This window comes from Neolamprologus brichardi, chromosome 6, assembly GCF_056152115.1.
Source record: "Neolamprologus brichardi isolate AB-2024 chromosome 6, ASM5615211v1, whole genome shotgun sequence".
Classification (NCBI taxonomy): Eukaryota; Metazoa; Chordata; class Actinopteri; order Cichliformes; family Cichlidae; genus Neolamprologus; species Neolamprologus brichardi.
The window spans coordinates 34852409-34867604 of NC_142109.1; the positions used below are offsets into that span (position 1 = coordinate 34852409).

At 43.0% G+C, this 15196-nt stretch overlaps 1 protein-coding gene and 1 non-coding gene across 3 annotated transcripts in view; both read right to left on the reverse strand.

Annotated features, from left to right (window-relative positions):
• Positions 1-15196, reverse strand: part of LOC102798272 (E3 ubiquitin-protein ligase DTX4-like) — a 48077-nt gene that overhangs the window by 7678 nt on the left and 25203 nt on the right. For both annotated transcript variants that reach the window (XM_087842201.1, XM_087842202.1), the window contains exons 3-4: positions 14618-14832; positions 13652-14529 (exon numbers count right to left, since the gene is read on the reverse strand). In XM_087842201.1, the coding sequence (XP_087698327.1) occupies positions 13652-14529; positions 14618-14832 (1093 nt within the window). The remainder of the gene's footprint in view (positions 1-13651; positions 14530-14617; positions 14833-15196) is intronic.
• Positions 832-919, reverse strand: trnay-gua (transfer RNA tyrosine (anticodon GUA)). Its single transcript is given in 2 exon segments — positions 832-867; positions 883-919. It is a non-coding gene; the product is annotated as a tRNA-Tyr (tRNA).

Here is a 15196-nt window from a genome sequence, read left to right on the forward strand (position 1 = left end):
TGTAGCTTCCTGGTTAATCAGGAAGGGGTCACAAGGTCACAAGAAGAGACCGAGTGTTATTTGATAAATGATTTTAGAGTGTTTATAGAGAAACGGATTTGATTGCTAGGAAAGAGTAGCTGTACAGGTTTGAGTATAGAAATGTTGCCTTACCTACCTAATGGATTAGTCCAGGGCTGAGTGGAGGGGGGGATGACCAGGTCAGTGTAGCTGTGTGCAGTTTGACCTGATTTAAGTTAAGTTATGTTTATTTGAACTGAGTTTCTTATTTATTTTTTTGTAAATATTGTTTGGTCATAAAACGGTGAATAAATGGACAGCATCTGTCTCCTGTCATTCTTTAGCAGCTTAGGTCACGTTCTACCACACTGACTTCTTTCACTCTTCTGATGACATAAAAGACGAGTAAAATAAAGAATAACGTCATTTTTTATGTTGCTTTCATTAGTTGTGTTTCATTCTAAGCCATCCATCATCCGTCTGTCTTCTGTTTTTCCAGCTTGATGACCACACAGCTGATAGACTGGGCTTAACGATGCGTTCCTTAAGTTTTTGGCGGAACGCGCCATCAACTCAGACAGTTGGAGCAGATGCTCCACGATGGCAGCGCTGAACAGTAAGCTTTCATTCTGTACTCTCACTGTTGTGTATTTTTGACTCTCTAAATAACACTTTTCCTTGAACGTGCTTCCGACATCCGAGTTCTGAGGTATCTGGAACGCCGAATAACAAACCAGTAGTGACTTCCATGTTTTACACACACCGAGCAAACACTCAAAATCCAGCGCTGTGTCCCAGCACTGTCCTCAACAGGACAGAAAACAGAGCACCTCCTTCGAGCCGGATTCGAACCAGCGACCTAAGGATCGCTGCAATCAGCCTCTACAGTCCTCCGCTCTACCAACTGAGCTATCAAAGGGGCCGGCTCAGCTCCCCCCGCCACGACACAAATGCAAACAGGGAACGCGTGACAGGCCCGAGAGACGGCAGCGATGATCTGTTGTTTCCTGTTGCTGGTTAAGCTTTAACAGGCCACTAAGCAGCTTTCACCTACCTCACTCAGCGACGCATGACCACGCACGAGCGAGTGACTCACTGCAATCTGTGTGCATCAGGAAGTGTGCGAGAGGTGTTTGTTCACGCTTATAATCAGATAAACAGAAGGTGTGAGGAGAAGAAGAGTAAACAAACGCACTCGAATACCAAGAACCTCCAAACACAAACAACACAACAGTGAACACACTTTCTGCCTTCAGCTCTCACACACGATTTCAGTTTATAACCAAAGCTGTTTGTGAGCAGTCGTGTTGTTTCTCCTACTGCAAACACGTGGATCCGCTTCGCCTAGCGGGAAATACAGTTTCTGTGTTTTTATGGTCATTTGCATTTTCCACTTGCAAACCGCACACTGTGTTTGTGTCAGTGAGCTGAGGCTAACAGACAGAGAGGAGCAGATTTATTAGACACACACTTTGATTTTTCAGTGTTTCTACTAGGGCTGCCGCAAACGATTATTTTGATAGTCGACTAGTCACCGATTATTTTTGCGATTAGTCGACTAATCAGATCATCATCCATTGGACGTAAAACGTACAGCTTATTGCACCAGCAGCATCTGCTCTTATATAACTATCATTAGCTTACAGCTTTAAGTGTTTAAGGTATGTGCTAACTAATAATAAAGACAAGATGAGAGTTTATTAAATTTTAATGAAATCTGCAGGTTGTTTCAGTGAAGTTTAATATACTCAGCCGTCTGTTGCTTTATATTTAAAATATAACAGGACTCCGGAGTATATTCTTGAGCATCTCACACTTCTGATAATCAGCTGTCTGCTTGACGTTTATTCAGCTGTGTAAAAACTATAACTTTAATCTCAGCCAAACCGATTTACTCGGGAACAAATAAAATACTAAAAAAAAAGCCAAACAATAACATTTTTAAGTTATCTAAGTGACTTATATATGTTTAATCTGAGTAGCAGTCCGGTGTTCTCACGGCTCTAGCGAGCCTAGCCCCCGGCTAGCTATCGAGCTAGTGGCTAACAGACGTCTCCGAAAACGTCGGAGCGCTTTTGAAAATATGTGGTGTCTTGATAAACTGAGCAGATATTTGAGGTTTACACAGCTACATTCTCGCCTGAAAATATGTTAAACGTTTATTTTGTGACCCAGAAAGAATAATAAGAGTAATATTAAAACTAACTAGCTGCCGCCATTGTTGGAAACTGGGCTGGGCTGCGCTATGAATTCTGGGACACAGCTTCTCCTTCTTCTTCGGGGTTTAACGGCAGCTGGCATCCTTGTACATGCAGTGCTGCCATCTTCTGTTTCAGTCCGTTATTACACTCTTAAATCCTACTACTTATTCCTGCGTCTTTTGTGATCTTACAAAGCTTCAAACGACGCGTCGACTATTAAATTAGTCGTCAACAATTTTAATAGTCGAGGTAATCGTGACTAGTCGACTAATCGTGGCAGCCCTAGTTTCTACACAACAAATTTTAATTTCTACAAACCACATTTAGTTTGAAATAGAAGCACGGGAATAAAAATGGATGAATAAAAACCCGACTATGACGATTTTGTTCTAATCTGTTGTTGATTAAAGTATTACAGAGTCACCGTTTTTTTTAAAATGATACCAATATTCACTCAAACAGCTCAAGTTTTAATTTTTTCCTACTGATTTTGATACAAAGAAATTTTGTTTTGTAAGAAGTACCAGACGAGATTTATCGTTTCCCCCGCATATGTGTGATGGCATCAGCCACACAGGGGTAAATTAGTCCATTTTTCACTTTATTAGTTTGCTTTGCAGTTTTTTTTATTAATATAATTCATTAATCATTTGGTTAAACCTAAAACTGGTATTATGAGGCGCGCACATAGTAACATTGTGTGGTTTTTCTAAAATGTTTTGTTATATTAATTATGTTTCTCTTTCTTTGAGTTACCTGGTTTGGGCGGTGGCTGTTTCCTGTCTGGGCAAAAGGTGTGGCTGAGGACTCTGGGAACAAAATGCCTGCTCAGCAGGACCAACCATGGGCTTACCAGGAGCAGGGGTGTTTTAGGTTTAGTTAGGTTATTCTGTGCTTAGTTAATATTAGTATATTTTTGTTTCCCCCCCCCTATTGTGTGTAAATGGTTTGGCCAAATCATTATAAAAGCTACCCTCATGTGTCTCTGTAATTAGGTCAGTTTGTGAGTTAAGTTGTGTCTCACTTTGTTTTGTTTAAGTTTCTGGAAATTCCTTTTTGTAGAGTTATATTCAGTTGACCTCTTTTATGGACCTGCTAAGTATGTTTTTGAATTTTGTTAATTTTGGACTTTTTGAGGGTTAAAATAAAGAAAACCCTTTTTGAAGATACTTTTTTTTTTGCCTGTGTCCTCTTTGCTTTGGCTGCTTGGTCCCTCACAATATGAATAATTTGGTGCCCACCGGAGGGCTTTTGGTCGACCATCAAAGGAAAATCCCCGAGACTTTGATTTGACTTTTAAAAAGCTTTAGGACGGGTTTAACTTTCTCAAGCTTAAAACAGACGGCTGTTGTTTTTTAAAGCAGGATAACGCACTGACACAAACAGACTCTTTGCCTTAACGATAAACGGATCAATCCTGCTTAGCGTGCAGTCAGCCCTCCACTCACTTCATGTATTAACTTATTTAAGGCGGTATGAGGCACGTAGTGCACGCACATTCCTGTACACGTCATTACAGCCCGAGGCTGCAGCCGTCAGCTCTGACAGCCCATAAACTTTTGGACAATGTGCCAACAAAAATAATCAACACAGAAGATTTTAAATCAAACAATCAAGATGTTTTCAAAGTCCAAACTTTGAGCTTTAACTCAAAGAGTTTAACAAAAGTCTCGCATTTACTGTTTATGAATTACAGCCATTTTTACACGCAGGATCGTATTTTCACAGGCTGGATTTATCCAGTGCAGAGTGTGGTGGTGTTCAGAGGCAAGCGTGCAAAAATGTGTCATACCTGCTGATTATGAGGCTGAGATGAGTAAAATATCACCGGCGAGCTTCCCGGCGTCTCATAAGAACGCGGACAGCATAATCAACGGTGATGCAATGAGCTGGATCAGACATCCGACCCATTTTATTCAGTTACGTTATTTCAATATGCAACAAGAACCAGTGTCGAGTTATACTGGTACTGATAAATCCTCACAATGCCCATCCCTCATCCTCCTCCAGCAGAATCCATCAGTGCATCAAAGGTCTATTTTAACAATAATCCTGCTGCGTGTAGCAGGACGACTATCGCGTCGTAATCTCGTCATGTTTCCATCTGCGTTAACGAGCTCAGCGTGTCAAATGAGCGCTCTGCTGTCGCGTGCACTCAAAGTCGTTTAAGCTCTTAAAGATTTATTTATGACAACACGCGAGTAGCAGCGCGCTCGCTGACGACACAGGGGAAACACCGACACCATGTTGGATCTGCACCGGATCAAGTCGGCGAGTGACAACGACGGCAGCGATCTCACACACACACACGCGGGCGCTAATCGCTGGCTGCTTCTCACAGGATCTATTAATATTTAATAAGCTGCTGTGTTAGCAGGAGGACAGAGTGACAGTCTGATCCTGGATAAGCCTCGTGGACTTCAACTTAACACACTTTCCAGCTGCCCCACTGATGTGCTGACTGCCTTTATTCCATACTCCTGCATCAAAGTACATCCATGACTTCTGGTTCCTGAAGGAAAAATCTCAGCTTTATCTTGAAGGGTCACACTTCTCCCTTAAATATGACCTTTAAAGGGAATTTCACTGAACTGTAATTCAAAGGAAAACCTCTTCTTTCTGCAGACACCTCTCAGAGAGCTGTGTGTCCTGGAAAACTCTCTAAAATGCTGCGTGTTGAAGAGCTCATCACGTCTCTGTGTTGGTGTCAGCCCAACAACAGGTACATCATAATTATGAATAAAAACAGAACTAATATTATCTACATCTCCATCTAAGTCCACTCTCCTGGGAGAGGAGGAAGTAATCGGGCAGACGCAGGAAGCCCGTGAGCGCCGATGGAAATACGAGCAGCAAAGAAAGAGACTTTTCAAAAAGAAAAAAACGAGTGTGCGCCTGGGGGGGGGGGAAAGGGAATGAATGAGACGAGTCTCTTGACCCCCCACGACCTCAAACCGCCCTCCTCCCCTCCGCCTGCTTCCCACCAGATCACACCCTCCCTCGGCTTTGTTTCACCTCCATCCCTCCGTCCCTCCGCCGCTGCTCCTCCCGCTCCCCTCGGGCCCAGATGGTCATCAGCTGGACTGATTTAGACTGCAGACAATAACACACTCACTTACAGACACACACACCCGAGCAGGCTTCCTCTGCTTTAAAAAAAATAGATGTGACAGAAAGTGCTGGACGGGTTGTGCGACATTTTAAATGCATGCTGGGAGAAGGAGGGGCATGTGCTGAATGAATAATGACAGGCTCGATCAGAGGTTCAGAAATATTCATGATGAAGTTATGTGAATGAGCTGCCCCAAGTTTAACTCTGTAAGTGGTGTAAATGTATAACGCAGACATGTTTGGTCCGGCTGTCTCGGCTCACTCGACACCAGTGTTGGTCAAGTTACTTTAAAAAAGTAACCAGTAACTAATTACTGATTACTTCCCTAAAAAGTAATCCTGTTACTTTACTGATTACTTATTTTCAAAAGTAATTAATTACTTAGTTACTTAGTTACTTTTAAAAACACGATTTACAACCTGAATAGGTGATAAAGTGATAGATCTTTCAGCCCAATTCTACTTTTTCTGCATAATCATCATACAAAATGTAATCAAATGGAAAAGTCTCTTTTTAAAACTTGTTTTATTAGTTTTAATCTTTTAACTTTATGCATCAAGCAAAAATTTAATTATCTGCAACATTCTCTGACTGGAAGAAATTAGTTTATCATTTAAACCTATTTTCTGCACATTCCAGCACATAAAATATTTTTTTTTTGTGTTTACACTCAGTCTTTCAAATAGATGCAAGTAAAACACAGCAGAAAATAAATAAAGTCAAAGACTAGCGGTCCTGTTGCTCTATTTTCACCTGTAAAGCAGGAGTGGGGTAGGCGGAGGTTTACCCTGGTGCAGGTGTGCAGCGGTCAGTGGAAGAATCCGCGAGTTTCTCTGTGAGTTTCCCATTACGTCGTAGCTACTCGGTGCTTGTTTGGAAGTTTAGGGTTTTTTTGCTGTAAAAAGAAGTTTTCTTCCCACGCACAACGGACACTAATGTTTTTGTCACTTTTTATGGAATCAAACTCAAAGTAAGGTCAGTACTTCCACGCTTTAAACGCTGCACGCTCATACTCTCTCTGCACTCGATATATGATCCATTGTTGATCTGCACACAGCTGTTGTCACGAACGTCGCACTCGCTTACGTCACTGTCATGAGACATTCTCGCAAAAAAAATCACGGTTTTAGTAACGCAGTAACGCAGCGTTCCTACGGGAAAGTAACGGTAATCTAATTACCGTTTTTGCAATAGTAATCCCTTACTTTACTCGTTACTTGAAAAAAGTAATCGGATTACAGTAACGCGTTACCCATCTCTGCTCGTCACTCCTCGAGGTTCAACTTTCTCCTGGAGCTGAAAGATTGTTTCAGACTTTTGTTCCTGGTAACATGCTTCAATATTAATTTAAGAGAAAAAAAGGCAAATTAGAAAAGAAAAATTTGCCAATTTACAAGAAGAAAATTGTAAATTTAATACAAGACATTTCTAAATGTGTGAGAAAAAATGCTGGAAAAATAAGAGATAAAAGAAAAACAATAATAAGGAAAAAAACAAATTTATTAGCAAGAAATTGCAAATTTATGAGAAAACCTATGAGAAATATAGTAAACTAATAAGAAAAGAAATCTTTTTAATTGTCCAGGAACAATATTACTTCACTTTTCTAGTTTTAGAAAGAAACTGATACATTGTAATTCATATAAAATAACATAACCGAGTGTTTCTGATTGGTGATGAATAATTTATGGTTAATTAAACCGGGGAAAAGAATCAGACTAATCTGACCGCAGTTTAATGGACACGGTGAAACACGACACCGATGAATGGAGCCTGGTCACTGTGACATCACAAACATCAGTCAGGGCGCAGCATGTGCACAGTCACACCATCCTGTTCTCTCCATGTTGCTCCGTCGTTACTTTTCCCCACTTCATGTCTGTTTTTGTTTTGTGTTTATTTTGGAGTTTGTTCATCTTTGGGACTTTTTTTTTTTTAGCGATAATTTGCTTTTTTTTATGGTTGGGTTTGTTGTTATTTTCAACCCCCCCCCCCTCCAAAACCTGCAGATAATGACCAAATAAAAACCTCTATCATTTGTGTGAGTGTGTGAAAAGCACCAGATGAGACTGAGCTCAGCCTGTCTGTGGTTACAGCTCCCCCTACAGGCCGCTCAAGCTAAAAACTGCAACCTGTTGGTGAACTAAACAGGTGTCGCCCCTTTGTCCCCGTCCTTGTCTCACCCCCGACTTTGGCTTCATTTTACCTCAGTATGCTGAGTCTGCCCCCCCCCCCCCCCCAAAACAATCACTCCCTTTGTCCCGTTTTCCCACAATCCCCCACTGGAGAGAGAGATAAGACATTCTGCACTGCAGCTCCTGTTAGGTCCGTCAATATTTACTTTTACTCTGTGTGAGTGTGTGTGCATGTGTGTGTGTTAAATGCCTTCACAGCCGGGCAGCGGAGCGCCTGTGTGTGTGTGTGTGTGTGTTTGGTTGGCCTGATTTCTTGCAGCACTGTGTGATCAATCTTTTGACAGTTTGCTGACTCGTTTCTTTGTCATGGACTCCCCTCCCCTCCTTGTCTCAGTCGCTGTCTGAGACGGAGGCTGTCCACACACACACACACACACACACACACACACACACACACACCCTTGATCACTGTCATTTGGGGGGGTTATAAGCAAACACTGTCTGCCTCTCCTCCACCTAGAATGACTGAATATGAAGCTTCAGCTTCTTCAGCAGCTATACCGGGGGTTATTCCACCATATCCACCCAGTGTGGAAATTCTTAAAGTAAAGTCAGGCTTAAAATAGCTCAAAAAGCAGAGTAAAAGCAGCTCCTTGCAATGAAGAGAAAGGTATTCATATATGAGGAAAGGGAATAGAGCTGAGATGAGAGAGAGGGGGAAGGAGGAGAAGACGTGAAACCCAGCAGAGGCTCGGTATTGTGCTGCTAATGCAGTCCAGGCTTGGATAATCCAACAAAGGTTACTGTGGAGACCAACAATGAGGGTCCAAGGGGCCCCCGACCACCGAGACGCGACAGGCAAGGAGGGAGGAGACGGATGGGGGGAGGAGGAGGAATCAAAATCTACATCTCAAACTGTCTGAGCCTGATTTCAGTTTTAAAGTCTGTAAGATTCCTGTTTGTTGATCTGAAAACACACCACTTCCTGTGCAGGGGAAGGCTTTTTCCTGAGAAAGGAGTGACACAACTACTGGTTTCAAGCTTTAGTCACTGCTGAGTGACACCATGGAAAGTTGTGGTTTAGTTTTTCTCTGCTGCAGTACTGAAGACTGATTGTAACTGTAAACTGACTGAAATCAGTCTACGTGGGTGAAAGAGCGACACGTTTCCCAAAAACGCTGCTTCTGCAACTACTGGAGGTGGACTCAGTCGGCCCTCTGCATGGGAATTTAAACCCGGGTCGTTTTGACTCAAACGTGATCGTGATTTATTAAATATCCACCACATTTGAGCATTTTATTTATTTAATGAGTAGTATTCTCCTTTTTTAATAGACAACAGGGATCTTATAGCAGCCTGACGAGTCGCCCCCTGCAGGGTGAATAGTGCAAGTGTAAGTCGTTCCCATGTCGGCATCACTTTTCACATCCTGAAGCTACAGGTAGCCGATACTGCTGACGCTGCCTTAACTCACCATAATCGGCTAATTGGCTTTTACTTGTGCTATAAAACCAATCAGATATTTCTGTAGGCGGGATAAACCTTCTGGGATTGGTTATAACATCAGGTTTTTTCTTTTTCTGTAATCTTAAATGATGGTTTGGTAATTAAGTTTAACACAAGGTTACGAGATTTAAAACAGACTTATTTACCATGTTCTTTTTTCAGGCCCAACAGCTGAAAAGAAGTGAATAGGTAAAGCAAAGGTGAATCAAGTACAGTTGGTAAAGCATCAGAAGATAAAAATGAAATCATGAAAACCTAAAGGAAAGTGAGCCGTGGCAGTCTGAAGTTCAGGAAAATGAAAGAGGAGGAATTTGTCTGAAGTTAACGGTCAGCACTTGCTGGCTTTTCTTGCAGTTGCACGAGTTAACCTCTCAAAATATCACCGTGACATCTTTGAGCTTTAAATGCGTCTTCATTGGCTCTCTTGCATGAAACAGACTTTAGTGATGACTGACCTTCAGCTGTGTGAACACTCAGTTTCCTCTCTCAGAGAAAAAAAGAGCCTCAGAATGAATCCAGCAGTGGTTTGAGCGTCAGTGTAAACAAGGCTCTCTGGATTTTCTTTGCTGCGTTTGCTTAGTTTCCTCTGTCCTCAGACCTTTTCGGCGACCATGAAGCTGTTACGTATTTATTTATTTATTTGTTTTTGGCCGCTGACCCACGGCCTCCTCGCTCCCTCGTCCGTCCTCTCCTCTGCTCTCCAGATGCCGCCTCACAGATGGACGACATGCACAACGCTCGGCTGAATTTTATTTATTTGACTCGGACACACAGTTTACAGGAATGCAAGCAAACAGTTCCAAGGTCGGGTTAACCTTTTAGATCTCCAGTCTGGTCTTGATTTTACTTTTTACCAGCATTTATCTTTTTATATGTATCTGCCATTACTATTAACTTCAAATTTCAAGGACCCCAGAATTCATTTGGTGAGGGTGGTTGGTTTATTTGTATTTTATTTTACTGTTGGGTCTAAAACTCTAATTATACTTCTTTATTACATTTTCTGAAACTGTGATCTTGCATGCACCATCAGCGCAACATGCACATGCATTTATGCAGCATGGATCACTTGCGAGGGCTTTGTTGGATATTCAAATAAGATAAACGAGTATTCTAAACGACTATTTCTAGTGTGGAAATATAGATTTTACTCATGTTTTACCACAGACCCCAAAGCGTTAGCCAAGTCTCGTTATGAAGGGTGTTTTGAAAACTGGATATGAAACCACACACACATTCGAGACTCTAAAAGGGCATCCATACAGGATGTGACCAGCAGCAGAGACCATGGACATGCAGCAACGACAGGCGTAATAACCGGTTAGTGAAATGTAGTGGGCGGGTCCTGCATTAAACATTTCTCTATTTGAAGGTGAGCCATGAAAATGCCAACCAATGACAGCAGATGATTCTGTTAACTGACATATGACACTAAAGTAAATCAAGTATAGGGTTGCCTAGGTTACCTGGAATCACCGCCAGCAACAAAGCGATATGTGATGAGGAAATTGCCTCCTGTGTAAATGCTACTCGATAAGGACCATAATTTACGAAATGATCTTTGTGTTTAATTCAGTATGACCTGAAACTAACACCTGAGGCCAGAAAACATCAGGAAAGTCTCTACTGAGGTCACAAAGGGAGGAAGATGAGGCCCGGTTTCCCACAGTACGGTGTACATTTTAGGACATCGTCAGGTCTCAAGAAAAAAGTTGTCAGGTATCAGACAAAAAAATTGTCAGGTCTCAGTTGTCAGGAAAAAAGTTGTCAGGTATCAGACAAAAAATGTCAGGTCTCAGTTCTCAAAAAGTTGTCAGGTATCAGAACACAAGGTACCAGACAGAGAGTTAAATCTTCTTGCAGGTGGCGGTGTTGTCATGTCCCACCTGGTACCTTGTGTTCTGATACCAGACAACTTTTTTCCTGACAACTGAGACCTGACAATTTTTTGTCTGATACCTGACAACTTTTTTCCTGACAACTGAGACCTGACAATTTTTTGTCTGATACCTGACAACTTTTTTCCTGACAACTGAGACCTGACAATTTTTTTGTCTGATACCTGACAACTTTTTTCCTGACAACTGAGACCTGACAATTTTTTGTCTGATACCTGACAACTTTTTTCCTGACAACTGAGACCTGACAATTTTTTGTCTGATACCTGACAACTTTTTTCCTGACAACTGAGACCTGACAATTTTTTGTCTGATACCTGACAACTTTTTTCCTGACAACTGAGACCTGACAATTTTTGTCTGATACCTGACAACTTTTTTCCTGACAACTGAGACCTGCCAATTTTTTGTCTGATACCTGACAACTTTTTTCCTGACAACTGAGACCTGACAATTTTTTGTCTGATACCTGACAACTTTTTTCCTGACAACTGAGACCTGACAATTTTTTGTCTGATACCTGACAACTTTTTTCCTGACAACTGAGACCTGACAATTTTTGTCTGATACCTGACAACTTTTTTCCTGACAACTGAGACCTGACAATTTTTGTCTGATACCTGACAACTGAGACCTGACAATTTTTTGTCTGATACCTGACAACTTTTTTCCTGACAACTGAGACCTGACAATTTTTTGTCTGATACCTGACAACTTTTTTCCTGACAACTGAGACCTGACATTTTTTTGTCTGATACCTGACAACTTTTTTCCTGACAACTGAGACCTGACAATTTTTTGTCTGATACCTGACAACTTTTTTCCTGATAACTGAGACCTGACAATTTTTTGTCTGATACCTGACAACTTTTTTCCTGACAACTGAGACCTGAGAATTTTTTGTCTGATACCTGACAACTTTTTTCCTGACAACTGAGACCTGAGAATTTTTTGTCTGATACCTGACAACTTTTTTCCTGACAACTGAGACCTGACAATTTTTTGTCTGATACCTGACAACTTTTTTCCTGACAACTGAGACCTGACAATTTTTTGTCTGATACCTGACAACTTTTTTCCTGACAACTGAGACCTGACAATTTTTTGTCTGATACCTGACAACTTTTTTCTTGAGACCTGACGATGTCCTAAAATGTACACCGTACCACAGACTTCTACAGGACTGAAGTCTTTCTGTGACCGCAAGGATCGCCCCCTGGTGGCCTTTCAAAGGAATGCAGAGTTAAGGCACCTCTGTCACTTTACAGATCTGGAAGCTACATCAATCTTCGACATTGTCTATGTTTTTACTAGAATCCAAACTAAATAGTATCTGTCGCTTTAACCCCATCAAAAATATGATTTTCAGACTTCTAAGAAAGCCACCAGGCACGTCCCAGACACCGAATCTCATTCTTTTTCACCGCTTCCTGTTTATAAGTCAGCCACTGCTGGAGGGAAAATAGTTAGGCCCTTTTGAGCAAACAAATTTAAGATACCGAAACTAAACTATTAACAGAGAGACAGCTCTGAATCCCACCTCTGAAAAGAGCCACTCAGAGTCTCACACGACTCATTACAAACAGAGTGTGTGTGTGTGTGTGTGTGCAAATATTTAGCAGCTCTTACTCAGGCGTGCATATCTGTAACAACGTTAGTGCATGTTTGAACATGCAAGAGTGCAAACTGTCAACGAGAGCCCTTCGTTGTGCATGTCTGTACATATTTGACAGCATTAAGACTGTGCAATGTGGGAAATTCACGAGTATGAGATGCAGACAGACTCTGTTTAAAATGTAAACACATACTGATCCTGTGTAACTACATGCAGTTAACATCGAATAAAAGAGATACTGAGCCAGTCTGCTGAGACGAACAGAACAGCTGTAGCCCAAATTTGACTTGAGAAACAGCAGGAAAGAGCAGTTTTAGGGAGCTAAGCTATGCTTACTGCTGCTAATTTTAATGGTTCGGCTTGAAAAGCTGTAGTTCCTCCCCACAGACTGTTAAAAAGTCCAACTTTATAGCACAAATAAACATGTTCACAGCAGGTTTCTCTCTTTAAGTAGGACTGCACAGCGTTTTTATCCCCTTTCCTCTATCCACACATGTTCAGAAGACACCCTGCACATTTTTAAAGCCTCTTTTTTTTGTTGGAGATTATTTCCTATAGCTGGTTTTCATGTCACTGTCTACCTGAGAAAACTGCAGTTCACCACAAGGCCACAAGCTATGCAGATTTTTGTTGAATAGGATGAAAACTATTACAAATAAGCTGCTGCAATTAAGGCTGCAAAACTTCTGAAACTGGCTGAAGGTGATTGTTGGCCATTTTAAAAATACAGATCCACCAGAAAAAGTATTTTCAGACAACAAAGCCACCCTAATAACACTTAACAGCAGGTTTAAAGGTCACTTGGACAGAAATAAAGGTGCATGAGAGTCAGAAGACTATAATATAACGCCAAATCAGCCTTCTGTTGTGTATTCAAATGAAATAAAGACGACCTTCACATGCTAAATGCCTCTCAGCTCTATGAATGTGGTGCACACAAACAAACTCTTTGTCCCTGTTTTAGTTTGCTGCAGTCTGCCCACCTGCTCCAAAACACATGTTGGTGTCTTTGGATAGTTTCTTCCCTCATCAGCTGTCCGATGAGTGATTTGAACTCTTCACCTGGATACTAGAGCCATGATTTGATGTTCCACCCTCTTGTACAATTTTGGTCACTTCTGGCTCCACACAAACAAAATGCTAAAGTTCAAAACAAACCGTCTGCGTGTGTTTCATTCACTCACCCCGAAGCTATGAGCGCTCTGGACTGAGCCATGGCAATCCTCTGCAACGCCGGTCTGCTCAGGCCGGCTAAGCTTGATCGCTGCGGTAAAGGCGCGTGGCACACTGTCGCTGCGGACGATGCTGACCGCTGCGGCTTCATCACCACCGGTGATGGAGTTGGCACAGGAGAAGGAGGCGTGGTTACGCTGCTGGCAGGGGTGATCAGGGTGGCGGTTGGCACCGAGTCGCTGGCTGAAGATGAGGAATGCTTGGGCGGAACGGATGGAGGGGTCGGGTTGGATGTGGGGGGCTGAGGTGGCGGGAGCGACGGCGGAGGCGGCCTGCTGGAAGACACGGAGATCCCCATGGAGGAGGCGCCGGCGGTGAGGGCGGCGAGAGACTGAGCAAAGAGCTGGGCGTTCACCCTCTGGGAGGCGGTGTTCTTGGAGATGGCGAGGCCGTGCGGCAGCGTCTGAAAGTAGCTGGAGTTGGCGTTCTGCTGCTGTCCCCGTCCCAGGGTGGCTGATTTCGATGGACTAAGCGATTTAGAAGGGGGTGGCGCTGAGTTCTTGGGTCGCTGCATGGTTAAAGATCGTCTTCCCAGAGTCTGTATCCCTCCTCCTCCTCCTGTATTGGCCTTCACGCTGAGGACCAGCATGCACTGCTGGCAAGAACAAGGCTGGCCTAGTGCTGTGACTGGCAATCCTCCATTAGGGTAGACAGAGCTTCCGACCCCCATGCTGGCTCCTGACACCCCAACGCCCAGCAAGGCCCCAGTCAGGCCTCCGCTCGCGCCCACACCTCCTCCTTTAGGTAGAGGGAGCGGACCGGACACTATGGGGTAAGCCACGTCAGCACGCCGCTGGATCCTCCGACACCTCTGGCTCTGTCTGTTCACCTGCAGGAAGACGGAAAAATGAATTTTCAGAAATAAGGAAATAAAGATCGCATCCTGCAAGAAAGGTTCAGGGTGCACACGAACAAACCTGCGTCATGTTCTGAAAATCAATGAGGTAGCAGAAGCCGAGCGGCGTCAGGTCGAGGCAGGGCTGCTGACGACTGTGGGCGCTCTCGATGGCGATGGCCACCTCCATGTCATACGGCGTCCATGTGCCTGCGTCGTTTTCCCACTCCCACTGCCAACCTTGACCCGGGGCTGAGGCTGGATCATAAAAACTCCTCCGTACCGGACGGATGGTTCCTAAAAGACACAAACAAAACTCTGGGTCAATTTCAGCCTCTTTGTCCTGACAGCTAAGTAAAGATGCCACGCAGAGACGCAGAGTTTAAATGTCCACATAAGAACCTCCGTTCGATCCAGGAGATGCAAATCCCTTTGGATCAGGTCAAATCTGTGCTGTGATGATCACTTGTGAGTAAAGAAGCAACCAAAGGCAAAACAAAGCTAGAGGAATTATGAGATCACAGATCTCAGGCCTCCTAGGCGAGGCATGTCCGAGTGAGGGCAGACCAGGACACGCCGGATTAATGCCCTCATGTACAAGTAGTTTAAATGTTGTGACTAATCATGAGACACTGGAGAACATTAATATAGCTTTGGGATT